Source organism: Saimiri boliviensis, chromosome 17 (genome assembly GCF_048565385.1).
Source record: "Saimiri boliviensis isolate mSaiBol1 chromosome 17, mSaiBol1.pri, whole genome shotgun sequence".
NCBI classification, from domain to species: Eukaryota; Metazoa; Chordata; class Mammalia; order Primates; family Cebidae; genus Saimiri; species Saimiri boliviensis.
Window position 1 is genome coordinate 44,393,059 of NC_133465.1, and position 26,799 is coordinate 44,419,857.

Below are 26,799 nucleotides of genomic sequence, written 5' to 3' on the forward strand. Positions count from 1 at the left end.
TCCCAAAGTGCTGGGATTACAGGCGTGACCCACCATGCCCGGCTGCCTCTGTGCCTTTGTCATTTCTCCTGCCTGGAATGGTCTTTGCCCCTTACCTGCCGCCTGCAAAGTCTCCCTCACCCACTTCGTCCCAGTTCAGGCCTTCCTTGACCCCCTAAACTCAGTTACTTCCTCCCCACAGTGTCAGCGCCATTCATGGCACTGTCATAGCCCTTTTTATCCTGCAGTGAATACTTCCCTATGCCTGTCACCCTCACTAGCTCTCTGTGTACCTCCCATGTAGCTCCATGTATGTTAACGTTTCCCTATGCCTATCACCCCCAGGTGCTATGGCCAGCCCATGGTGATTCAGTGAGTGTCTGCTGAAGGACTGAATCATTAAACTTTTTCAGTGTCTGTCCTGATGTGAACTATTAAGGTGAATGATGAAGATTACGCTGCAAGAGGAACTGATAAAGTGCAACAGAGCACAGCAACTGTGCTAGTCATCTGCCATTCCTCCCCCTGGAAATTTCCCCAGGACCACAGTCATCAACCTACAGAATATTAACACCAAGGGGACTTTCAAGATCTGGTCACCTGACCAAATACCAGAGAGGGTAACTGCTTTGCCCAAGGTCACACTGCTGGTCAGGGGCAGGGCTGGGACTAGAGTCCGACTAGCTCTGGAAAAAGTCTGGGCAGATGGCTACCTCATCCCATGAACCTCCTCCCTTCCTACCCATCCTAAGTCCCTAAAGGACGTCCCTGATGCCCTAACATGGGCTCACTCGCTCTTAAAGCACTTGCTGGGACTTTGGCAGGGTAGAATTACCAAAATCCTGTAGATTGGAGGAGGGGATCCAATTGTCATCATTTTAGAGATTGGCAAACTGAGGCTGCTAGCTAATGGCAGAGGGCAAGATTTGATATTAAGTACTGTGTTCTGTAGAAAGACCTGAAAAGCCCAAACTCCCACATATGCAGAGTCACTATTTACAATAATCATGACTGCTGACGTCCTAATTTCAGGGAAATCCCCTCACTCCCACCGGTTCCTCCTGATACAGAGCCTCTCTCCATTTCGCACAGGGTGTCTGACTTAGGAAACAACCTGACCACCCACCCTCCTAAGACAGCCAGGCCTACTAGATAGATTACCTCGGAGTCACACACTTTAATGGGGAAATCACCTTCTTTGTGCCGGGCACTTGACATGTCACTGCTCACATCAGCCCTGAGGGTGGTACTACAGTCTGCGATGGGGAAACTGAGGGTCCCAGATAAGTTACTACTAATCCTTGGTCAAAACAAGAAAGTGCCAGGGCTGGGACTCGAACTTAGGTCTGCCTGACTCCAGCAGTCCCCGCCCGGGCGGGAGGCCCTCCCAGCTAAAGCCTTTCGCCGGCCGGATTACCTAGGGGAAAGTGACTTAACCTCTTCCAACGCCCCCAAGGTCAGAAGCGTTGCTTTTGGGGAGAAAATGGTGTGCAAACGAGACGCGAAGGAAACGCAAACCCTCGGTCGCCGGCGCAGCCTCCTCCCGGAGCCCGGCTGTCTAACGGCCCAGAGGGAGAGGTCGCACCCGCGACCCCTGGCACCTGCGAAACCAGGCGCCCGGTGGGCCGGCAGAAACGAAACCTCAACACCCTCCAGCCTCCCCCGCTTGGTTCCCGGAACCGGCGGGCCAGGCTTCGCGGAAACTTGCCCGGCGGCAGCCGCCTCGGGCCCCGGGACCGCCCCGACCGCAGCCCGCAGCTCCGGGCTGGGAGGTGCGGGCCGGCGCGGTCGGGCCCGAGCAGCAACGCGACGCGCGCTTCCGCCCCGCTCGGCTCCGGCGGCGGCCGCGGCGGCCCCACAATCCCCTTCTGGCTCCGGGGACGGGCGGGGCGGGGCGAGCGGGCGGAAATAATTTTCTGTTTGGTCGTCTCTGCCCCAGTCCCTTCGCCGCGGGACGCGCGAGGCGGGAGAAGGTGCGGGAGGCGGGAAGCAGGAGCGGGAGCGCGCGGCCCTGGCACGCTTAGGGCGGCGGAGAGGGCTCGAGCAGGGATTGAGCACCTACTGTGTGCCTTCGCGCTTTACGGAAGGATTTTCGTTCGGTGTTCACTACAGCCCCTGTCCCAGAGTACCAACGCCCCACTTACAGAGGGACGAGCCGGACCTCGGAGAGGTGAAGTGACCCGCCGAGAGTCGCCCCGCCAGGGTCTGCGTGACACCCCAGAGCAGTGCTCAGTGACGCGGGGAGAGCGCGGTAAACTTGAACCACTTGTTGGCTGGTTCCCGCTCTTGCTCGTGTTTTGCGGAACGGCACATAGTGGGCGCTCAGGAAGACACATGTTGGAAGCTTTATATTGAACTTGACAGCTCGACCCTGAGTACCCGCCAGGAATCCAGCCCAGCCCGCGGGGCACCCGGTTTCCCCAGACCTAGCAGGGAACATTTGCGGATGGGCGCGCAGCGGCTCGGACATCCCAGCTCCGCACCCGCCCTCGACCAACGCGTGGTGGCGGAACCCCTGCCGCAGCGGGGGACAGACTGGGTTCAAGTCCCGCCTCCGCCGATTTCAGGCTGAGTGACTTTGGGCAAGTCACTTCTTCCCGTCGAAACCTCAGTTGCTCCAACCACAAAATGAGGGATATGAACACCCACCCTAAAAGGGTGTGGGGAGGATTAAACGAAACAATGTTCCTAAAACGCTAAACTTACAAGTGTTGTCTCCCGTCCAGCCCACACACTTAGGGACAAACCCGGCACGGGGTGACATGAAACAAAGGCTTCCCAGCGGCCCCTGTCCCCAGGTCGTCCACCCCTGGGGCGTAGGCACCTTTTAGTGACCTCCATCCGGCGAAACCCGAAACTGCGGCCACCCTGGCAGCGGTGGGTCCCAAAAGCAAACATTCAAGTATTCTGAAACTCGTGCATGACTAGGACTGACATTTACGTTTAGTTTTCTTGCAGTTTTATTCTTGCTAGTAAAGGTAATTCGTTAGAAACCCGTAAGTGCAGTTTCTCCTCTGTGTCTTGTTTAACTTTTCGTACTATCGAAATTCACAAATTTGACCAAGGAACTGGAGCGCGGCGGTCCTCGCCGGGATCCCGGCCGTCCCAATAATCTGGCTTTCGGCCACTACTCTCTGGCACAGAGGTCGAAGAGACGGGCTTTCCCTGCACCGCCCTGTTTAGATGCAGCCTCTTTGTCCCGGCAGCCCTCCGGGATTCCCAGTGTCCACCGGAGCGAGGGGAGGTGGGGGGATGCAGCCCAGAACTCAGCTTCCCGGACCTCCCCAAACTCCCGCCTCTCCGGGATTAAGGGAGTAAATCCCTGATGCCAAAGACCAGGTCAAGGACAAGTTCTCCCCCGCCCTACTCCCCCCTCCTGGGCGGGGATTCACCTCCCTTCCCGGATGAAAGGTACTAAAGAGCCGACGGGGGGCCGCGGCGGGCCCCAGGCCCTTGATGTTCCGGTTGAACAGGTGCTGGTGAAAAGGAGGCGGACCCAGCGGAAGAGTCTGCCAGGGGGCAGTGCGCCGAAGGGGGGACGGCCTCCTCCACCCCCAGTCCCCTTGCCCGTCTTCCCCTCTCCTGTCTGTTTGCCCCTCCCCCGCAGGAAGCGTTCCCGGCTGCGAGGTCTTTGAAGTGCCGTTGAAGCCCCCAGGACTGCCTTCTCCCCAAAGCCACCCGACCTCCCGCTGTGGGGGTGGGGGGAGGCGGGTGACCTTTAGTCTCCACGGGCGTCGCCCCGCTTTAGGAAGTTTTTGGGAGTCAGATCTCATCCCCTCCTTGCCCACACCGGTCTTGGGAAGAAGCCTTTGGGCCGACGCCCCTCACTTCTCCTCCAGACTCGATTACAGGGACTTGAGTCCTCTGGAGTGCTGCGTGCGAGTTACCTGTGTGTCTGGGTGCGTGCCTAGAGGTCAAGTGTAACTGGTGTTCGCGAGCGCCCCGTGGTTGCGGGTCTCTAACTCTTGTGGGTCTCTAAGCGCGCCCGCGGGGCTAGAGCGGAGGTTCGCGTCTCTGGGAGGGTCAGTGGTGTGACTGAGGCTGGCAGTGAGCTCGTGTCCGTGGGTGTCTTGGTGTGTTTCTGGGGCTCCGAGACCCTGTGCGTGCGTGTGTGTCGGTGAACCCGACAGGAAGCTCCCCGAGGGCAGGAATATGTTTTGCTCTCTACTGGATCTCGATCCCTGCGGCTGACACCGAGCGTTTAATAAATGTCTGTTGAATGAATAAATGTCTGCGTGCGAGAGGGTCTAACCCTCCAGAGTGGCCTCCAAGGAAAGGGCCCGAGAGCGCCCATCCAAAAAGACCCCCAGACACAGGAGTGGGGGGGGGGCGAACGGCCCGCGTCTCTCTCGTTTCTCGTAGCGCCCCTAACCCCGGTCTCCACCCCCAAGTTTCCCTGGGGCTGAAGAACCCACCCAGAGACGAAGATTTGGGCGGAGGGGGCTGGAGACTCGGGAACCCGGGGCCCGAGACGGGAGGGCGGGCAGAGGGAGGGCTCGGGAGCGACGACCCAGAGCCGTAAAACGAAAAAGAAAGCAGGCAAAGCAGCGCGGAGCGAACGAGCGAAAAGCTCCCTACCAAGCCAGGCTTTGTTCCCTGAACCTAAGACTTTACCCGGCGGCGGGCGGCGGGCGCGCCGGGAGCGAGCGAGCGGAGGCGCGCGGCCATGGCTGCCGCGGCCGGGCAGGGGGGCCGGGGGGGCGGCGCGTGAGCGGGCGGCGCGGGGCGGCGCGGGGCGGGCGGGCGCCCGCGATGTGCCACTCGGCGCCTCCCCCGCCGGGCCCGGGCTGCGCGGCGGCGGGGCGGCCCTAGGAGCCGGGCGAGCCGCGCGGAGGGGGCGAGCCCAGCGCGCGAGTCTCATTGTTGTGGGGGGGGCCCGTCGGGGCATGAGGGCGAGAGCACGGCGGGGGGGGCGGCCAGACAGAGCGAGCGAGGAGGAGGAGGAGGAGGACGCGGAGGAGGAGGAAGGAGGAGGCAAAGAAAAGAAGCGGCGGCGGCGGAGGAAGAGGAGGAGGGGGCGAGGAGGCGCGCGGCCCCCCGCTCCCTCCCTCCCCTCGACCCCCGACCCCCGCCGGCCGGCCCCCCGCCCCAGCCCCGGAGGGAGCTCATGGGAGTATGAAGGAGATGGTAGGAGGCTGCTGCGTATGTTCGGACGAGAGGGGCTGGGCCGAGAACCCGCTGGTCTACTGCGATGGGCACGCGTGCAGCGTGGCCGTCCACCAAGGTACGGGGGTGGCCCGCGGGGGGCGGCGGGACCCCGGGGGCGGCGTGCGCGGGGCGCCCCCGGCCGCGCCCTCCGGAGACCTCCCGGGGCTCGCGCGCCCCTCCCCCACCCCACCTGAAGGGAAGGGAGGCGTGGGGGGGCTCCCCCCGCCCGGTCCTGGAAGACCGGGTCAGGCATTGTTTTCTTGCCTATTGTTCCAGTTCCGCGCCCCCCACCCCAAGTTGAGGGAGTTTGGGGAGAGTCTAGGAAGCAATGAGTGAACTCCCCGCGCCCCACAGCGCCGGTGTCGGGGCTGCCCGGGGAATGTTTACCTGCGAGGTGTCCCCTCCCGCCCGCGCCCGGTTATTTTGGTCCGGGCTCCGGGAGGAAGAGGTCAAGGGGGGGGCGTCATCCCCCCTCGCTTCCGGATACTGGGAGGAGCGGACTTGGCAAGGGAAGAGAAGGGTCCCAGGGGAGAAGGGACTCCTAAAATCCGCCAGGGAAGAGCTGAGGATGGGAGAGAGGTTGTGCAGGGGGCCGGAATCGAGAAGAGGGAGGCTTGGAGTTTCCCCCAGCAGCACATGGTTCGGGAGTTAACTCCTTGAGGAATCTTGCCGAGGGCGCAGGCTGGCATCTCCCGCCTGCCTGGCACAGGCAGCCGGGTCCCCCCTTCCTGGGACAACCCTGAGTGCTGTGGCCGGGGGCTCTTCCCGCCACGCTCCTCTCGGCTTCCAGCACTGCACCTGCCCTCGGCCTTGACTTTTGACCTGATTCTGTGATACTCAGAGGTAGAAGATGAGGTCCCTAGACCCCCTACTTCTCCGCCTCGTCCCTCACTGGCCCTTTAAGAAATCCCCCCGCCCACAACAACAAAACGTGTTTGACGGTCGTGACTGTTGTCCCCTCTGGTTTTCTCTATTCTTGATTCTGATCGCTGGTCCGCTGGGAAGCAAGTCCAGAAAGGGCGTGGGGGGAGGATCTTCTGGAAGTTTGAGGTCAAAGACTCAGACTTCCCGCCCTCTTTGGAGTAGCTGCTTGTGTGGCTGAAGGCTGGTGTTGTGTGGTCGGGCAGGGCTGCTGTTGAGTGTGTGACCCCCAGACTGGGGTGCAGCCCCCACCGCTGGTACTGGCTCTAGTCCTTTGGGGTCACTGCCTTCCCCCAGTTACCCTGGGAAAAAGCCACTGGCTGACAGCTTTGCTCAGAGACTGTCCTCCCCACCCTCAGCTTGCTATGGCATCGTTCAGGTGCCAACGGGACCCTGGTTCTGCCGGAAATGTGAATCTCAGGAGCGAGCAGCCAGGGTGGTGAGTTCCAGACTACCCCCCTCCACTCCCCGGGCCCCTCCCGCACACCTGAGCGGCTGGGGTTGAGCTAGGGGACTCTGAGGCTGAGGCTGGGTGGGACTTAGCCCTGCCGCACAGACTTCCTGTTTCCTGCACACCTATCTCCAGCCCCATCTCTGCCTCACACTCATCCCTCCCTCTGCCCCACCTCAGGCATGGGGCTTTGGTTTTTTTCTGTTTCAACTTTTTTATTATGGGAAGTTTCCTACTCGTTGAAAAATAGAGGGAAAACTATAATGAATCTCGCGTTGTCTTCCTCATCTTCAACAGATGGCCAATTCTGTTTCCACCGTAGTCCCACTGATGCCCCTAGAGCTTAGCATTTCAGCCTGGGACCCCTTGAATGTATTCAGGGAGGGCCCGGCTCAGCAGATCCCCCAACCCCTGTGCACCCTTGCATTGGCAGAGGTGTGAGCTGTGCCCACACAAAGATGGGGCATTGAAGAGGACTGATAATGGAGGTGAGGCGGGCTCATCTGCTGAGGTCAGCAAGGGCCCCTGAGCAGGGTCTGGGAAGGCAGAAGTGGACTGGGCTGGGGTGGAGAGGCTGGGTTTCCTTTCCCGGGCCGGTGCTGGAATCTGATGGGAAGGCTGTGGAGGAGGGGACAGTCTGCAGTGTGGGGTCATGAGGGGTGGGGTTTCCAGCTTGCCATCCGCAGCTGAGGCCACCCCCACACTGCCTCAGGCTGGGCACACGTGGTGTGTGCCCTCTACATCCCCGAGGTGCAGTTTGCCAACGTGCTCACCATGGAGCCCATCGTGCTGCAGTACGTGCCTCATGATCGCTTCAACAAGGTCAGCGGCCCCCCTCCCCACCTTGTCCCCTGCAGGTTCCCTCCCATCCGTGGTTCCTCCAGCACCCCCTTCATCTAGTGTAATTTGAGTCTGTCCAAGCAGCACCGTCAGGAAACTTGGGAGGTGGGCCGTCGGTACCTACTAGTGAACCACCCTTCTGTGGACAGACACACTCATGCCCTGGCACTCAGGTGAAATAGTAGGCTCCCCTGCAGTAGTTCTGCCAGAGGGTAGACCTTCACAGGTAGTTCATTCATTCATTCGCTGGCACACTCTGTTCTGTGCTGATCAAGACAGGTGTGGTGCCCGCTCAATGGAACACAAGTTCTTGGATGCGAAGATTGTAAATATCAGTAAAGAGGCAAATAAAGTAAACACAACTTGTGATAAGTGCTATGGGGAAAATAAGACACTAAAATAAAGACCTGCCGGGGGCTTACTTTAAACCAGATGGTCAAGGAAGGAGACATTTAGGCTGAGACCTGGGGCATGAGAAGGAGCCAGCCCCAGGATGGTGAGGGCGTCCAGGTTCCAGGCAGAAGAAAGCTTGCCCAGAGGCACAGAGGTGGCATAAGCTCCCCAGTGAGCAAGACAGACACCAGCCTTGGCCTTTCAGAGCTCGCCATCCACGGACTGTGCCACCCAGCATAGTAGCTGCGGGCTACAGGTGGCTACATAAATTAATCAAAATTAAATACAGGCTGGGCGAGGTGGCTCAGGCCTGTAATTCCAGCACTTTGGGAGGCTGAGGTGGGTGGATCACCTGAGGTCAGGAGTTTGGGAACAGCCTGGCCGACACAATGAGACCCTATCTCTAGAAAAAATGCAAAAATTAGCTGGCCATGGTGGTGGGCACCTGTAATCCCAGCTACTCGGGAGGCTGAGGCAGGAGAATCCCTTGAACCGGGAGGTGTAGGAGGTTGCAGTGAGCTGAGATGGTGCCACTGCACTCCAGCCTGGGCAACAGAGGGAGACTGTCTCAAATTTAGAATCACCACAATCTAGAATCTGGTTCCTCAGTCACGTTAGCCATAGTTCAAGTGCTAATAGCTCATGTGACTGATAGCAGTTGTCTTGGATAGTGTAGACCACAGAGCGTTTTCATCATTCCAGACAGTTCTGTTGGAGCCAGGCACGGTGGCTCATGCCTATAATCCCAGCACTTTGGGAGGCCAAAGCGGGTGGATCACCTGAGGTCAGGAGTTTGAGACCAGCCTGGCCGACACGGTGAAACCTCATTTCCACTAAAAATATAAAATTAGCCAGGCGTGGTGGCAGGCGCCATGCTACTCAGGAGGGTACTCAGCTACTCGGGAGACTGAGGCAGGAGAATCGCTTGAATCCCGGAGGCAGAGGTGGTGTCATCCAGGTGAAATAGTAGGCTCCCCTGCAGTAGTTCTGCCAGAGGATAGACCTTCACAGGTAGTTCATTCATTCATTTGCTGGCACACTCTGTTTTTGTTTTTTTTTTTTTTTGAGATGGAGTCTTGCTCTGTCATCCAGTCTGGGTGACAGAGCAAGACTCCATCTCAAAAAAAAAAAAAAGTTCTGTTGGATTTCACTGAGCTAAGATTATAGGGAGAAAATGGAATGAAGGGAGTGGCCTAGGGACCATCAGTAGGACAGGGGCTCCCTGGAGGAGGGGACGATTGCGCCCTGTCCTGCAGACCTGTTACATCTGCGAGGAGCAGGGCCGGGAGAGCAAGGCGGCCTCGGGAGCCTGCATGACCTGTAACCGCCACGGATGTCGGCAAGCTTTCCACGTCACCTGGTGAGACCCCCTTCCCACTGCCCCCCGACCCCCCCAGGGTTGTCTGGGATGGCCACTGATGGGGTTCATCCTAGCTGCTGTCTCTTCGGTGATGGTGGCAGTGCTTTTCTTTGGATGGTCTTGGCTTCACCTCAGCAGGGGTCCAGGAGCCGGGGAGGAAGGTGGCTGGTCTGATGTGTGGCCACAGCCGTCTCAGGCTGACCTCTCTGGTTAGTGCCCAGATGGCAGGCCTGCTGTGTGAGGAGGAAGTGCTGGAGGTGGACAACGTCAAATACTGCGGCTACTGCAAATACCACTTCAGCAAGATGGTGAGTCCCGCTGCCAGCGCACGAGGGCTCAGCCAGCCGTGGTTAGACGGTTAGATGATGGTTAAAGGACATGGGTTCTGGGCCAGGCCAGCGCCTGGTGCCGGGAGGACAGAGGTGAAGAACCCAGTCCCCCTACCTGAGAGGAGCTCTTCGTTTGATCAGGAATAAAGTACAGCATCAGGGGTGTGGATCAGAGCTGGACTGCAGTCTGTCCTAGAAGACAGAGCTCAGACCCTGCCTGTCGCAGTCTGGGAGGCTTCAAGGAAGAGGTAGCATTTAAGCTGAGTGGAGGTGGAAATCAAAATAAGAGCCAACGTTTGTGTGGCAGGCAACATTTACGACGCCTCTGCCTCAGGCCGAAGTTCTTCCCCGGCGTTATTTGTGTGCTCCCCCACCAGTCCCAAGAACTAGGTGTGCTGTATTTTTTCCATTTTACAGATGAGTAAACTAAGGCTAAGGTTATATAACTTACCTCACAGTGGGTAGATGGGATTTAGAACGGGCAGCCTGATTTGAAAACTCCTTGGGAGCCTGCCAAACAGAGAAACGAGTCCCAGGTAGAGGGACTGGCGTGGACAGAGAGTCCTGAGAGGAGGAAGGGCAGGGGTGAGCGGCAAGAGAACGGGGTGTTTGGTGGGGAAGAGGCAGGAGATGAGGTGAGAAAGCAGGGCCCGAGCTGGACTTGTCTCCAGGTACACCCCAGGCTTCAGGAGCCCAGGGAGAGGCTGGAAAGGGTGGCACTGTGTTCGTGGAGGGACTTGGGTGTCCCAGAAGCTGTGAGGTGTTCTGGAGCAGTTGGCGGCAGCTTGGATCTACCCCCTAGCCACAGGCTTGTAGGGCTTGTAAGCAGAAGAGTAACATGATCAGATTTGTTTTTTAGGAAGATTACCCTGGCAGCCGCTGCGAGGCTGGATCAGAAGGGCTGAGGCTGGTGGCCGGGAGACAGCTGCAAGAAGGGGGATGGAGGGGTGAGCCTGGATGCTAGAACCATTTCTAGGGAGACTTACCTAATCGTGGGAGTAGCTGAGAAGCAGGAGTCGGGGGTGACATTTAGGATCTAGGCTCTGGACACTGAGTGAATGGAGCTTGAATCCCTGGGGGTACCATGAACAAGGGGGTGCCGCTGGCTTCTGTAGGGGAACACATGTCCTGATTTGCTCCACATAGCCCCAGTTCATACCTGCTGCCCTCGTGTAATTATGAATAGTTCCCCTCTTTCATCTTTGAAAGCGTCCAGGTTTGAGTCATAAGTTATATGGTCACCTTGGTTTCAGGGTTTGATGATAACTTAGAACGAGGTAAGTGAGCTTGGTTTGATTTGCAGGAGACGCCACGTGGAGACATTCAGATTTGGTGGATGTCAGACTCCTGGGCAGGGTGTAGTGGCAGCCCCAGGCTTATAAGGCAGGGGCGGGAATCCCAGGGTGTCCACAAGGATAGGTCACGTGGGCCACGAAAGAGGGGGCCGTGCAGGGTGTGAGGCTCTATGGGTAGGAGTGGTGTCCAACACCGGAGCTGCGGGTCAACAAGGCCTGAAATTAGTCCCTGGATTTGGCAGCTGGGAGGTAGCTGGTGACCTTAGAGGGAGCAGCCCCAGGCCCAAGGAGGGTGAAGCCTTCAGGCTGGGTCTGTAGTGAGAGAATGGGGCGGTAGGCGCTGGAAGGAGAGGCAGCGTGAAGGTGGTTTGGGTTGTCTTGAAGTTTACTTCCCGCTTTCTTCAAGTTTAGGGCAGTATATCCTTAGGGACAGGAGCAACCACTGTGTTTTGTGGAGGGGAGAGGCCAGGAAAAAGGAGAAGGGAATGATAGCTGAGCCGAGCACCTGGAGGGAAGATCGGAGTGCAGGGGAACATCGACTCCCCATGAGGGATCCCTGCATGGCCTCTGCTCTGGGGAAGGAGGTGGAAACGGGCTGAGGCTCAGTCAGCCAAGAGGGCACCATGGAGAGAGTGAAAGACCCGGGCCCAGTCTCACCTCCACCTGGGCTCTCGGGGGCCAAGATGCGTCCTTGCCTCTTTTGGGCCTCAGTGGTTGACTGCATGTTGGATGAGCCGGCTGGGACGCGCTAGGATTTTCAGGCTGGAGAACACCCTTCTGCTGAGCAGAGCATCACAAAGGACATGAGGTCCTCTTAGTGATGGACGGGGCACTGGGACTGACCCCCAGGATCAGGATCCTCTAACCTTCTGGAAGCGTTCCCTAAGCCCATGAGAGGAGGGTCTGCAATTCCTCTCAAATCTCTCCCCCAGAAGACATCCCGGCACAGCAGCGGGGGAGGCGGAGGAGGCTCTGGAGGAGGAGGAGGAGGAGGAGGAGGAGGAGGAGGAGGAGGAGGCAGCAGCAGCAGCATGGGGGGAGGTGGCAGTGGCTTCATCTCTGGCAGGAGAAGCAGGTCAACCTCACCATCTACACAGCAGGACAAGCACCCCACCCACCATGAGAGGGGCCAGAAGAAGGTAGAACTGCCCCCCTACCCCCCACCCCCGTTGTCACTCCCACAGGGGGACTCAGAGACTCACAAACATGGCTCAGGAAGTCATCATGGCTGGGCGTGGTAGCTCACTCCTGTAATTCCAGGACTTTGGGAGACCGAGGTGGGTGGATCACCTGAGGTCAGGAGTTTGAGACCAGCCTGGCTAACGTGGAGAAACCCTGTCTCTATTAAAAATAACAAAAAAAAAAAAAAAAAAAAAAAAAAAAATTAGCTGGGCATTGTGGTGGTCATCTGTAATCCCAGCTACTTGGGAGGCTGAGACAAGAGAATTGCTTAAACCTGGGAGTTGGAGGTTGCAGTGAGCGGACATTATGCCACTGCACTCCAGCCTGGGGGACAGGGCAGGACTCTGTCTCAAAAAAAAAAAAAAAAAAGCCATTAGAAGGTGCCTCCAAGGTCTCCGCCCTGCCTTCTTCCTTAGGCCACTGAGGGCAGGAGGGGGCTGATGAAATGAAACAGGTCGGGGGGCGGGGGGTGCCTAGAGGGTGAGGAGGGAGCTTGACCTCCCTGTGGCTGTATTAGTGGTTCCTCTGGGTCCTCCCCATGACATCACAGTGTCCCCCAAGCCCCAGACGCGTGGCTCTGCACGTTGTACACGTCTCTGCGGTCCAGCCGTGTACCACCTAATGTGTAAGTGCCCATGCCAGCGTTCCCTTGAGCCACACAGCACAGCATGCCCTGCTCTCGTCCCTCTGTGCAGCTGTGTCCCAGGTGGACACCCTTGCAGGTGTGTGTACACGGGCATGGTGCTCTGTGGCACTGGCGTGATAATGGGACAGGCTATTTTTAGCCAGTGGGGGGGGAGCTGTTGGCTCACATCAAAACTTGCCTGAGTTGCTCCTGCCCCGCCCATTCCCCATCCTTCCTCAGGGGGAGATAATGCCCACAAAACCCCATCCCTGAGAGGGGCTCAGCTCCCCACGCCCACACCATGTATATCCTCGCCCAGACCACTCCCTAGTACAATATCTGGTCACCTCTCCCTCTCCAGAGTCGGAAGGACAAAGAACGCCTTAAACAGAAGCACAAGAAGCGGCCTGAGTCGCCCCCCAGCATCCTCACCCCGCCTGTGGTCCCCACTGCTGACAAGGTACTGCTGCCCATGCTGAGGAGGGATGGTGCATGGGTCTGGGGCAGCAGAGGGAGGGAGGCAAGGGACGAGAGGTTGATGAGCTGGAGACCTGGACACCCTCCCCACAGCTTCAGGTTAATGCCACTCCCCGCCCCCCCCAACCCCACACCCTGTATTCCCTCTTCCAGCCTAGAAGGGGCCACCAATCACTGACCAATCATGGGATTTGGGGTTTGGGGTGCTGGCTGCCACATGTTCCCATCTGCCTCTGTACAGACAGAGGGCCTCAGCCCTGGCACTTGTCTGCAGAGAGTGGAGAGAGCAGCACTCAGGGCTGTTCTCCAGGTTCTAGGGCCCATGTCCCCAGAGATAGTAGAGGACATCCCCCACCCCCATCAGGAAGACACCTAAAGCTTGTCACCCAACCCAGATCCCACTCCGTGGCGGTTGGAGGGGCTGAAAGTTCTAACCAAGGCGGCATGGGGGGCAGGCCCCTGGACAGTACCCCGAAACTCCCACCCATCCCACCCTTCCCAGCAGGGCATCGCATGTCAGGCCTGCCTCCAGAAATGGGCAACATCTGGATGAGCCATGGCAGGGCCTACCCTAGGCCAGGGAATGACTCATCCAAGCTGGAGCAGCCCTCCCGCTCCCTGCAGCCTGCCCTCCCCATGGGAAGAGAACCAGGGAGGATGTGGGGAGCTGGAAAAACTGCTTCCTCCTGTCACCATTAGTGCCCATTCACCTCCACCCCACCTCAAACAGTGGGCAGAGCTCTGGGCACCTTAGCAGGAGGCTCAGGTATCAGGTTTCCAGGGTGATGTTGCTGTGGCAACTGCCCCAGTAAACTCTCCGCTCCCTGCTTCCCTCGGCTCACCTGAAGAGCTTGTCATTCATGCTCTCTGACCTTTCCAGGGGCCTGTAAGCAGGTGGTAAGAAATGGCCAGGGATCTGGGAGTTTCTCCAGTAACTGGATGTCCCTTGGACATGCCAGAGAACCCTGCCCATCCCCCTCTACTCGCCCCAGCACTTCAGCTACCCTTCCCCCCAGCCCCTCTTTTCCATGCTCTCAGAACCACATCTGGCTCCCTTCAGAACTCCAGCTGTTGAAAAGAACAAAGAGGAAGACAGAGACCAGGACTCTGCCCGGGAGGGGCAGTGCAGGGTGGCTGTTGTTTCTGTCCAGCCTGCCTTCAGCATTAGTCTGTTCAGCACCATTAACTGAATACCTGGTTGCTACCAGGAGGAAAAGGGCCATCCCTGGCAACAGCCTGAAGCACAAAGTCACAGCATGCCAGGCTATGTTCTAGAACCAGGAGATGGAAGGACATGTGGAGATTAGTTCATTAATACTCAAAATAATCTAATGAAGTTGGTAATTTACAAACCCCATTTAATACATGAAGATCATGGGGCACAGAGAGGTTAAGTATTTGCCTAAAAGCACACAGCGAGTAAAGTGGTAAGAGTTGAGATTCAAATGCAGTCTGGGTTGAAGGCTTGTGCTCTTCACCAGCCCACAGCACTGTCTCTGCAGTTGATGCCATGGAACGCCTCATCACTTATTGACCCCATACCATGTATCTGGCATCATGCTGCTTCTCACTCACCACATACGCATAGTACTCCCCATAAGGACGCTGATGCTCACGGAGGTTGAGACATTGCACAGTATAACATGGAGGTGAGGCCAGGCACGGTAATCCCAGCACTTTGGGAGGTCAAGGCAGGTGGATCACCTGAGGTCAGGAGTTTGAGACCAGCCTGGCCAACATGGTGAAACCCTATCTCTACTAAAAATACCAAAAATTAGCCAGGTTTGGTGGCAGGTACCTGTGACCCCACTACTTGGGAGGCTGAGGCAGGAGAATCGCTTGAACCGGGGAGGTGGAGTTGCAGTGAGCCAAGATCATGCCACTGCACTCCAGCCTGGGCAACAAAAGTGAAACTCTCAAAAAAACATAAACAAAAACAAAACATACACAAAAAAAATCGCATGGCGGTAAAGGGCAGAGCCCCTCAGGCTCATACCTTGCCCTGCCCCACTCCAGAGTGCATGCTCCCTCAGCCGCCACCCTGCCACTCTCCTTGGTTTCTGGTACCTCAGACGTGGGACAGAATATTTCAGTACAGAATGGCGGCTGTTGACATGTGGTCATGTGTGCACAGGGCTCTGGAAGTAAGGGGACAGAGTACCTTGTACCTGAGGTATTTAGGGAGGCTTCAGAGAAGAGGGACTTCTAAGCTGGATTTTAAAGGATGAGAAATTTCCCAGGAAGAGTAAAGACAGGCTCTCCTGGCAGATGCTTAGTGTGTGCAATCTCAGGTCGTCTAGGAAGACCATGGGTGGTCAGAGAACGGGTGGGAGACCAGGGGGCTGAAGTTTGGGGTGGCAGCCGGAGGGCTCCAGGATGACACCAGAGAAGAAACCTGTTCTCCTGTGGGTCCTCTTCTCTGCCCCGCACTTCTAGCGTAGGTCCAGCCCTCTCAGGCAGCCTAAGTATTCAGTGAATCAGTGGACCAATGAGGCACTCAGTTCAGACTCTGGGACTGTTTTCATCTCTCCGTCACCTTCCAACTTCCCGCTTGGGGTGTAGGACAGACACCTTTTTGGGTTCAGTGAATTCCCCTCTGCCTCACACCCAGGAGTTCCACAGCTGCCTCCCCATATCCCTGGTCTAGGAGCTCCCAGCCACTCCCTGCCCGGAAGTCCTTCATGAAGCTAGCTGTGGGATCTCCCAGTTGAGCCAGGTCCTTTGCCCTCCTGCTTCACTCCCATGCCAGGATCAGCACAGGCCCAGACAGCTGGTGGCGAGCCTTCTCTTTTCCTCTCCTTCAGGTCTCCTCCTCGGCCTCCTCTTCCTCCCACCACGAGGCCAGCACGCAGGAGACCTCTGAGAGCAGCAGGGACTCAAAGGGGAAAAAGTCTTCCAGCCACAGCCTGAGTCATAAGGGGAAGAAACTGAGCAGTGGGAAAGGTGTGAGCAGTTTTACCTCCGCCTCCTCCTCTTCCTCCTCCTCTTCCTCCTCCTCTGGGGGGCCCTTCCAGCCTGCAGGTGAGTGTGGGCATCCAGAAGGAGGCTGGGAGTGGAATGGGGACAGCCTTTTGTCCTGAGCTTTTCTGGCGAGGGACTTTGCGTATTGGTTTGCATCTCATTTACTTCTACATTGGTTCAGGATAAAGATGGGGGATCCCCACCAAGTGACTCCTCTCCAGACCTGCCCCTCAGCCCTTCCTTCTTGAGCCACAACTCTCCTCCTCTCCCCATCGGGGGCTGCCCTGCCTACCCCGTAACAGTATTCTTATCCCTTGCATTTGTGTTGCAAGGTGCCCCTTTTCAAGCACCCCCGTTAACATTATCTCCTATAATCGCTACAGTCATCTGGCGAGGCCAGTGGGGTGCGAGTTACTCTCCCCCATTTTATTACAGGTGGGAAAGCTGGAAGTGTCAGGGGTACTCATCCCAGGACACAGACAGTGGCAGAGCTGGGACAGGAAACCAGGCGTCCCCATTCCTGGACCAGAGCTGTCTCCCGCCAGTACCCATGGGAGTGGGAAGGAGTGCGGGGATCCGGGTTCCAGCTGTAACCCTGTTTTCTCTCTGTGCAGTCTCGTCCCTGCAGAGCTCCCCTGACTTTTCTGCATTCCCCAAGCTGGAACAGCCAGAGGAGGACAAGTACCCCAAGCCCACAGCCCCCGCTGCTTCAGCCCCGCCTTCTCCCTCAGCCCCCGAACCCCCCAAGGCTGACCTTTTTGAGCAGAAGGTGGTTTTCTCTGGCTTCGGGCCCATCATGCGCTTCTCCACCACCACCTCCAGCTCAGGCCGGGCCCGGGCGCCCTCCCCTGGGGACTATAAGTCTCCACACGTCACGGGGTCTGGGGCCTCAGCAGGCACCCACAAGCGGATGCCCGCGCTGAGTGCCACCCCTGTGCCTGCTGAGGACACCCCTGAGACAGGCCTGAAGGAGAAGAAGCATAAGGCCAGCAAGAGGAGCCGCCATGGGCCAGGCCGTCCCAAGGGCAGCCGGAACAAGGAGGGCACTGGGGGCCTAGCTACCCCATCCTTGCCCAGTGCCCAGCTGGCTGGCTTTACCGCCACTGCTGCCTCACCCTTCTCCGGAGGTTCCCTGGTCAGTTCTGGCCTGGGAGGTCTGGCCTCCCGAACCTTTGGGCCTTCTGGGAGCTTGCCCAGCCTGAGCCTGGAGTCCCCCTTGCTAGGGGCAGGTTAGTGACCCCTGGGGATGGATGGCATTTCGGGGCCCAGCCAGTCTAGTGAGCTTACACATGCACTTAGAAGAAAATGGGATGGATACTGCTCCAAAGGATAGAGTAAAGAGGTGACGGTCACCTCCAGGACATCCCCCTGTGTGTGGCTGGAGTGGAAAGGATTGGGGGCAGATTACCAGCAGGTTTTACCAAGTTTTGTGAAGGAGATTAGAAAAGCTAGGAATTCCCCAACCCTGGGCAGGGCAGTTTAACAAGCAGATGCAGCAAACAGATGTCACCCAGGCAAAAAGTGACATCTTTGCAGCAAGAGGGTTAGATTGGGGTGTGTAGCCAGATCCTGGGGAGCGCTCTAGCTGAGGAGGGGCTGTCGCAGCCACCTGGCTGAGGAGGAATCAGGGGTGGAGGGTAATAGTGTGCTTCCCTCTGTCCTTCTTGTGCCTGCAGGCATCTACACCAGTAATAAGGACCCCATCTCCCACAGTGGCGGGATGCTGCGAGCTGTCTGCAGCACCCCCCTCTCCTCCAGCCTGCTGGGGCCCCCAGGGACCTCGGCCCTGCCCCGCCTCAGCCGTTCCCCGTTCACCAGCACCCTCCCCTCCTCCTCTGCTTCTATCTCCACCACTCAGGTGAGACCCGACTCCCGGGCTCTTCCTTCCCCGGGCAGGTTGGGGATAGACTGGCAGAGGACCCCAGCCTTCCATGGAAATTGGAGCAACTGGGCTTTTGCCACCAGACCTCCCTCCGGGCTCTGGTCCACTCTGCTCCCCAGCACGCCTGGCCCCCTGCACGCCGGTATACACAGTTGTGCCTAGATCCAAGACTAACGGCCAGGCTGCGTTCTGCCTCCCTCCTTCAGGTGTTTTCTCTGGCTGGCTCTACCTTTAGCCTCCCTTCCACCCACGTCTTTGGAACCCCCATGGGTGCCGTTAACCCCCTCCTCCCCCAAGCCGAGAGCAGCCACACAGGTATGTGAATCTCTGACCCCCCCACCTTCCCTTTCCAAAGGTAATACCCATCACTTGCATGTGACCCCAAAAAGGATGGAAGAGCTTTCTGGCTGCCCCCCTCCCTCTGGCTATTGCCCTCCCTGCAAAAACAAATAGGCTGGGTGTGGTGGCTCATGCCTGTGATCCCAGCACTTTGGGAGGTGGGCGGATCACCTGAGATCAGGAGTTGGAGACCAGCCTGGCCAACATGGTGAAACCCCGTCTGTCTCTACTAAAAATAGAAAAATTAGCTGGGCATGGTGGTGGGCACCTATAATCCTAGCTACTCAGGAGGCTGAGGCAGTAGAATTGCTTGAAGCCGGAGGCGGAGGTTGCAGTGAGCTGAGGTCCCGCCGTTGCACTCCGGCCTGGGTGACAAGACTCCGTCTCAAAACAAAACCCCTGCGCAGTGGCTGCCACCTGTAATCCCAGCTACTTAGGAGACTAGCCTGGGCAACATAGGGAGAATCTGTCTGTTAAAAAAAAAATATCCACACACAGCAAACCAGAGTACACTTTCACGTTAGAACCCAATGAGAAGGCAGGGCAGGGCAGTTACTGGTCCGTCTCACAGAAGAAAAAGGCAGAGATGGAAGACTCGGTTAAGGCAGGGAATGGCAGAGCCAAAGCTCAGATTCTGGTCTCCCGACTCCAAGCCCAGTGCTTTCACTGGTGTAGTGTAGCCTCCCCGTTGGCCTCTTGGTGTGTCCCTGGGATCAGCGCTTACGAAGGGCCCAACCTCTCTGGGTATTATGGAGTTAAGGGGGCGGGCCACAAGCTCCCCGCCCTCTCCCTGGAGAGTCAACCCAGCCCGAAGAGCTGATTGGTGCAGGGAGACCACCTGTCAGGCTGGGAGGCGGGGCTTACAGCCAGGCTGCCGGCTCAGGTAAGCCGCCTTAAAGGGGACAAATAGGACTCCACGTTTAAGAACGATAGAGTAGGGTGATGTATTTGTTAAAACTCAGATCAGGATTCTGTGGCCCAAGGAAGAGTTTTGCCTCCTGATTAGGGATCTGATGAAAGCAAAAAGTCATACAGAGCTAATGATGATAATAGCTGCAGTCATTAAGGGCTTGCTACATGCCAGCTAAACACATTATTACCTTTTAATCTTAGTAACAGTTACTTCAGAGGCTGGTTAGGAAGGAGCCCAGGGTCACACAAGTTGGTGTCAGGTTTAAGTTTAATCCAGGTCTGTCTTGACCATAATTTCTGTAACTCTGAAGATCCCAGGAAAGGAATTGGGTGGCGGATCTGAAAGAAGCCAGTGGAGCCTTCAGCCTAGAGGAGGGAAAGAGAGCAGACGCCCAGAGTTAGTTTGCCTCCCAGGGGCAGGGTTTCCAAGCCAGGGCCCTCATCCTGGCCTTGAACCGCCAGTCTGGGGTTGAAAAGTCTTGGGGAAGGGGATCTGCGGTGAGGTCCCAATCCCAGACCCACCTCGGGGGCGCGGACCCGGAGGCAGCGAGCACTCCCCCGCTCTGATCCCAGTCTTCCCTTCTCCCAAGAGCCAGACCTGGAGGACTGCAGCTTCCGGTGTCGGGGGACCTCCCCCCAGGAGAGTCTGTCTTCCATGTGAGGGAAGGGGCGGCCTGGAGGAGGGGCTGGGGGCAGGAGGGACATCCTGGGGAGGAGGGGCAGAGAGGAGGGCGCGGGCTGGAACCCCTCGGGAGTACGGGGGAAGGGACGGAGGAGCCTGGAGTGGTTGGGTCAGCTGAGCCCAGGTTCCCTCTGGCCACAGGTCCCCCATCAGCAGCCTTCCCGCACTCTTCGACCAGACAGCCTCTGCACCGTGCGGGGGCGGCCAGTTAGATCCGGCGGCCCCAGGGACAACGAACATGGAGCAGCTGCTAGAGAAGCAGGGCGACGGGGAAGCCGGCGTCAACAGTGAGGAGGGGTGGCACCGGTTGGAACGCCTGTCCTAGGGCCCCAAATGTCACCTTTCTCCCCGAGGTCCCCAGGCTTCTTTAAGGTTCCGCCCCTGGGCCCTGCCTCAGCCTTGACTCTCTGCCACCATGGGCCTCACCTCTCATCCCAGCCGGGCCACGCTACCGGCGCTGGCCCGTCTGCGCCCCACCTTTGGCCCTCCTGGCCTCCCGGCTCCGACCTCACTAAACCGCAATTTCCGCCGTTCTTTCCTGCTCCCTGTGGCGTCGACCTCAGCCTCAGGCTTCACCCCCGGTCCTCACACCCGTGGCACCCCAGGCCCCGCCTCTCTTCTCAGAGCTCACCTGTGCTCCTCCTTAGGATGCCGCCTCCTTTTTGAGGGCTGAGCCCTGACTCCCCTCCAGGCTCCGCCTCGGGTCCCCTGGTCCCGCCCCTGCCCCGCCCCTCCTCGCCCCGGCCTCAGGCTCCTCGCTGTCTCCGCAGTCGTGGAGATGCTGAAAGCGCTGCACGCGCTGCAGAAGGAAAACCAGCGGCTGCAAGAGCAGATCCTGAGCCTGACGGCCAAGAAGGAGCGGCTGCAGATTCTCAACGTGCAGCTCTCTGTGCCCTTCCCTGCCCTGCCTGCTGCCCTGCCTGCCGCCAACGGCCCTGTCCCTGGGCCCTATGGCCTGCCTCCCCAAGGTGAGAGGATCCCACCCAGCCCGGGAGAGAGGCCCCTGCCATGCAGTTCGGACTGGCCTTGACTGCAGCCGGTGACATCCCTCCCGCAGCCGGCAGCAGCGACTCCTTGAGCACCAGCAAGAGCCCTCCGGGAAAAAGCAGCCTCGGCCTGGACAACTCGCTGTCCACTTCTTCTGAGGTGGGCACTCCGAGGAGCGGGGCAGAAAGGAGGGGGAAACTCAAGGCTCTTCTGGTCCCATCTCTACCCTGCAGCTATTGGCGGCTGGGCAGTGAAGTGATTGGCTGAGCGATTGATTGATCCATTCATTCCTCCCTTAATCAAGTAATATTTATGAGGTGCCCACTTAGTGCCAGGCTAAGCAATCAGCAAAACTGGCACAGTGCTGCTTCTGAGATAGGCTACCCCAAGCAAAAAAGGAGTCATTACCAACTGGGAGACATGTTCGGGTGGAGAGAAATTGAGGGCTGTGAGAGGGAGGGGAGGACGGGGGAGGGCTGCTTCTGTGGATAGCAAGTGGTTAGGGAGGCCTCTTGGAGAAGTATTTGTGAAGGGTTTATTATAGCGCCTCACGCAAGATAATCCCTGTGCAATTGGTGGTGGCTGGAATAGCAGTTGCTATTGTTGTGTTGTGGTTATTATTGGAATCCAACAAACTGGGTTCTTGTTCTCTCTCTGCCATTTATTAACTGTGTGACTTGGGCAGTAATAATCGTAATAATAACCAGCATTAATTGCACACTTGCCCTTTGTCATGCCCTATGCTGAGATTTTTCAAAGCATTCACTTAGTCTTCATCATAAGCTTATGGAATAGGTACTACTGTTACCCCCCAGCTTATGAACGGGTAAACTAAGATAGGTTGAACCCAGGGTCACCCAAGCCGTTGAATCATGGACATAGGGTTTGAACCTGAGGCTTTCACTTCGGCTGTAGTACTTTTGCCTGCAGAGTCACTTAACCTGTGCAGCATCAACGGTTTTACCCATAAAATGAGAATAGCAAGATGGCACAGGTCAAGCCCTCAGCCCGGGATCTGGTTCGCCAGATGGTCACCACCATCATCATTGTCCATTATTAAATGAGGATGACAGAGGCACTGGGCACCCAGGAGGGGTCAGGAAACATGATTTGTGAAGACAGTTTGGATTCTTAGCTCTCATCCCCGGACCTTGCTTCTTCCAGGGTGCCTGGGGGTGAAGTGGGGGTTGCTGTGCTCTGTGAGAATGCTGGTGGGTGCTGGGCCAGGGGCCAGAAAGCTCATGCTGGCCCCCTGACCCCTCCCTTCCCCTCCCTCCCCAGGACCCACACTCAGGCTGCCCGAGCCGCAGCAGCTCGTCGCTGTCCTTCCACAGCACGCCCCCACCGCTGCCCCTGCTCCAGCAGAGCCCTGCCACTCTGCCCCTGGCCCTGCCTGGGGCCCCTGCCCCACTCCCGCCCCAGCCGCAGAACGGGTTGGGCCGGGCACCAGGGGCAGCGGGGCTGGGGGCCATGCCCATGGCTGAGGGGCTGTTGGGGGGGCTGGCAGGCAGTGGGGGCCTGCCCCTCAATGGGCTCCTTGGGGGGTTGAATGGGGCCGCTGCCCCCAACCCTGCAAGCTTGAGCCAGGCTGGCGGGGCCCCCACGCTGCAGCTGCCAGGCTGTCTCAACAGGTGAGGGAGAGCTCAGCCCTGGGAAAGGGAACAGGGTGGGGGGCTGGCTCTGGTAAGGGGGGGATGCTCCCCACAACACCCACAATCCCTAAAAGGAAAAATGGCCTCTGGTCTCACAGGATATATAATCCTAGTCACCTCTTGGCCTCTAGGGATTCCACAGACTGTTAGACATGAGTGTCCTCTGGACGGTAGCTCCCCGGGGACAAGAGAGTTGTTTACTTCCTGTTCTTTACTCCAGGATTTCCTTCTGGGACAGTTCTTCCAAATCAGACCTGTATCCCTCCCGCTGCACCCTCTGAGCACAGTGCTCTAAGATCGCACATCCCTGCCTTGCTTCCCCGGGGTCTCATGGAGTCTGGGGACTTGGGAGTGGGAGCAGGAGTGTTTCCCTGGCCCTCCACCATGATCTGTTTGTTGTCCCCCCCACCGCATCCCCACCTCAGCCTTACAGAGCAGCAGAGACACCTCTTTCAGCAGCAAGAGCAGCAGCTCCAGCAGCTCCAGCAGCTCCTGGCCTCCCCGCAGCTGACCCCGGTAATGCGCCTCCCTTCCCCGCCTCAGGTGCCCCTTGGTCTGCCTGGAAGGGCTCATCTCAGAGGATCTGGGCCAGCTGGGAGAGGGCAGGAGCAGAGAGAGGGAGGGGAAGCTCCAGGCTGGGCCTGTGGGACTGGGGCTGGGCCCTGTGGGGTGTCCATGGGAGGTAAGGGGATAAGATCATGCCCAGGATTCCCTGGGCATTGAGGAAGGCCTGCTGTAACACCCCAGGTCACATCCTGCTGAGAGACTCTGGAGGCCAGCAAGTCCTTAGTCCTGAGCATTTCAGTCCCAGCCCCAAGGACGTTCAGGGGAAACTCCAGGGTCTAAGTGGCTGCTCAGGTGACACCACTCTCAACCAGAGCAGCTTCTTTGGTTTATCTCATGTCGGGTCGGCTGAAACTACCTTTGGAGAAAAGGAGTTTAACTTTTTTTTTTTTTTTGAGACTGAGTCTCACTCTTGCCCAGGCTGGAGTGCAATGGCATGATCTTGGCTCATGGCAACCTCCGCCTCCTGGGTTCAAATGATTCTCCTGCCTCAGCCTCCTGAGCAGCTGGGAGTACAGGCACCCGCCACTATGCCTGGCTAATTTTTGTATTTTTTTTTTATTAGATGCGTTCATCTTACTATAATTTCCTTGAACACATTTAATAATTTTTGTATTTTTAGTAGAGATGGGGTTTTGCCAGATCGGTCAGGCTGGTCTTAAACTCCCGACCTGAGGGCATCTGCCTGCCTTGGCCTCCCAAAGTGCTAGGATTCCAGGCATGAGCCACCATGCTCGGCAAATTGAAAACTATTGACCTAGTCAGTAGTTTTGGCGAAACCCCGTCTCTACTAAAAATACAAAAATTAGATGTGGGGTGGCAGGATCCTGTAAACCAGCTACTTGGGAGGCTGAGGCATGAGAATTGCTTGAGCCTGGGAGGTGGAGGTTGCAGTCAGCCAAGATCGCACCACTGTACTCCAGCCTGGGTGACAGAGCAAGACTCAGTCTCAAAAAAAGAAAACTATTAGCCTATTGTTTTTCAACTTGGGGGTGTCTGTGGTTGTCTTGGCAGCTGAGGGGTGAATTAGTGGGCAGGGCCAGAAGTGTTAAATACCCTGCTCTTGGCGGGCAGTGCCCCAGCTGGCAAACACCAATGGCGTGCAACCGTTTTCTCGTCTAGATGGGGAGACCGAGGCTGAGTACCTTGACTGTCTTAGAGGCCTCTTGGCTCCTGGTTCCAGTGTGATGGGGTGGGGGCCCGGCCAAGCAGGGCAGGCAGCAGCAGGGAAGAGACCCCTGGGACTGTTGCCCAACAAGCAGTCTGGCCCCCTTGCAGGAACACCAGACTGTTGTCTACCAGATGATCCAGCAGATCCAGCAGAAACGGGAGCTGCAGCGCCTGCAGATGGCCGGGGGCTCCCAGCTGCCCATGGCCAGCCTGCTGGCAGGAAGCTCCACCCCACTGCTGTCTGCAGGCACCCCTGGCCTGCTGCCCACGGCGTCTGCTCCACCCCTGCTGCCCGCCGGAGCCCTAGTGGCTCCCTCACTTGGCAACAACACAAGTCTCATGGCCGCAGCAGCTGCAGCTGCAGCAGTAGCAGCAGCAGGCGGACCTCCAGTCCTCACTGCCCAGACCAATCCCTTCCTCAGCCTGTCGGGGGCAGATGGCAGTGGTGGTGGCCCCAAAGGAGGGGTGAGTAAGGGGCCCGGGGCCTTCTTGTCTCCCCTCTGAGGGCTAGGCAGAGATGGATGGTCAGAAGGCTTATCATCAGGTGCCTCAGCAGGGGGAAAGAAACAATCGCTAGGTCCGCGAAGTGCCCTGCCTCAGAACCCAGGGCCTCTCCTGGCCCATGGGTGCCCTCCTGCAGAGTCAAGAAAGATCCAGTCTAAGCATGGGCTAAGAGGAAAAGGACCAATTAGAAAACAGCCTTCCTCTGGGAGGACCAGTTTGAAAAGGCCATTTTGTTTCTGAGCAGACCAATTAGAAAATGATGACCCTCTGGGTAGGCCAATGTCAGAAAGGCCCTCCCTCCTCCTCCTGAGGGCACAAGCCTTGACTGGCACATTCCCATGCAACCTGGCGCTCCTCTGCAGGGGGGTTTTCACAGCCCTGCGTGTCGGCCCTTGTGCGCACTCCTCAGAGCCCAGGCCAGAGGCTTCCACTGGCCCCGGCTTCAGCACCCCATGGCAGCTTTCTTGGCCCAGGAAGCTGTTCTCATCTGGGGGTTAGACCTGACACTTCCCACACGCCCAGCCTCCCTCCCTCTCTTTCCAGACCGCTGACAAAGGAGCCTCAGCCAACCAGGAAAAAGGCTAAATCCACCCTCACCCCTCCTGACCCCCTAAGTGGAGGGAGCAGATCCTGGCCTGAGGGGTCCGACCCTGGAGCAGGCGCCTGCGCCCAGACCCTGGAGAGCCCCGACCCAGTGCTGAGGTCCAGGGAGTGTGGGGAGCTCCTGGTGCCGAGGACTGAGACTGGAGGGGAACCCCTTCCATCTGGCCCCCTTCCCTTTCTGCACTGTCTGCTTTGCGAGGCTCAGAGGAAGGACAGGCCGCAAGCCCACCTAGGAGCTCCACCCCCAGCAGATGTTTTGGGGGTCCCTGAGAGCAAAGTGGGCCATAGCAGAAGTAGGGGCTCGTTGGACCTGTCACATGAAATGGATCAGCACTTGAATGGGGAGAAGTAGAGCGAGAGGCCCTGGGCCTGTCCCCGAGGGGAAATCTTTTACGGAAGAAGGGCTGGACCCACTTTACCTGCAGTTTCTTCCCAGCTCGGGCAGATGGCAGAAGGGACCCCTTGGACTTTTTCTTGCCATCCCTCCCTCCCAGCGCAGGGGGCACAAGCTGAGCTTGTAAAAGCCCACGGATGGCGGGGGCTGGAGAAGGGGCAGGACAGCATCACACTCAGCCCTCAACCTCTTGGGGCCCAGCTGATGAGGAGGAGAGGGCAGGTGCGGGGAGGCACCGCCTTGCTTGGTGCCCCGCCCTTTGTTTGCACTATTGGACTTAGGAGTGCCGAGGGTGGGGAGATGGAGCTGCCTGACTCAGTGTGTGAGTGTGTGTGAGAGAGAGAGAGTGTGTGTGTGTGTGTGTGTCTGTGTGTCTGCCTGCCTGCCTGCCTGCTTGCTTGCCTGCCTCTCTCCCCCTGGACCCGGGGCAGCCAAGAGCAGGGATAGGTGCAGTGGTCGGTGAAGCAGCTCCAGAGAGGGGAGCTCCCAGCTCTTACTTGCACGCCCCGCACCTCACCAACTTTGGTCCCTCTCTGGGGCATGAATGCTTAACGAAAACCAGAGCAGTATTGCGATATTGGAGAGTCCCTGGGGGCTTGGGGCTTTGAATCAGGGTAATATCCTGCCTTCCCTCCCCTGACCCCACATGGTCTCAGGGTCCCCTTGGGGCCCCCTACCCCACTGATAGCTTGGTCCTTCTTCCCTGGCACAAGGGGAGCCCCAGGGCTTGGGGGAGGAGGTAAGGGGGGAAAACGTCACTGCTTTTAGCAAAAGCCTCCCTCCCAGAATTAGCCAGCCTGCCTCCTGCACCCCACCCCCACCAACCAGGGGAGCCAGTAAGCTGAGCTAACACCTGTCCCTCACCCACCAGCTATTTCCCAGGGTGTCGTGGGCACTTCTCACCTTCAAAGAGTCTCCGCCTGCCCTGGCCTTTGGCACAGGCCGAGTGGACAGTCAGGAGAGGCGAGGCAAGGCGAGGCCTGTGTCCTGTTTCGGTTGCACTGGGGTTGGAGCCCGGGGTAGGCGCTTCCCGCTTCCTCAGGCTCCTGCCTTGTCAGGCTCTTTGCATGTGTGGATTTTTCTGTGTTTCTGTTTGGGTTTTTGTTGTTGAGTTCTTGTTTTTTTTTTTTTTTTTTTTTTTTTTTTTTT

The 26,799-nt window shown here is 57.9% G+C and overlaps 1 protein-coding gene across 4 annotated transcripts; it reads left to right on the plus strand.

Annotated features, from left to right (window-relative positions):
- The first annotated feature begins 4,891 nt into the window (after positions 1–4,891).
- MLLT6 (MLLT6, PHD finger containing) lies at positions 4,892–26,799 on the plus strand. Of its 4 annotated transcripts, none has more exons than XM_039476351.2 (20): positions 4,892–5,203; positions 6,408–6,487; positions 6,933–6,987; positions 7,212–7,321; positions 8,989–9,092; positions 9,307–9,400; positions 11,649–11,855; positions 12,885–12,983; positions 15,805–16,021; positions 16,576–17,190; positions 17,638–17,819; positions 18,050–18,158; positions 19,685–19,751; positions 19,918–20,063; positions 20,547–20,744; positions 20,834–20,922; positions 22,045–22,394; positions 22,841–22,931; positions 24,258–24,614; positions 25,197–26,799. In XM_039476351.2, the coding sequence occupies exons 1-20, from the start codon at positions 5,095–5,097 to the stop codon at positions 25,236–25,238; spliced, it is 3,321 nt and encodes a 1,106-aa protein (XP_039332285.1). In that variant the 5' UTR covers positions 4,892–5,094; the 3' UTR covers positions 25,239–26,799. The 4 variants fall into 4 exon arrangements, with proteins under 4 accessions (XP_039332285.1, XP_039332286.1, XP_039332287.1 ...); XM_039476352.2 differs by having other exon boundaries at positions 5,023–5,203; positions 11,652–11,855; XM_039476353.2 differs by lacking the exon at positions 22,045–22,394 and having other exon boundaries at positions 5,023–5,203.

What these genes read in the sequence shown, in the direction of transcription:
- MLLT6 (XM_039476351.2), top strand. Translation starts at nt 5,095, where the DNA reads ATGAAGGAGATGGTAGGAGGCTGCTGCGTATGTTCGGACGAGAGGGGC. An exon ending in AGGAGCGAGCAGCCAGGGTG is followed by an intron (nt 6,488 to 6,932) that starts GTGAGTTCCAGA and finishes TTGCATTGGCAG; the next exon opens with AGGTGTGAGCTGTGCCCACA. An exon ending in GTGGTGGCCCCAAAGGAGGG is followed by an intron (nt 24,615 to 25,196) that starts GTGAGTAAGGGG and finishes CTCTCTTTCCAG; the next exon opens with ACCGCTGACAAAGGAGCCTC.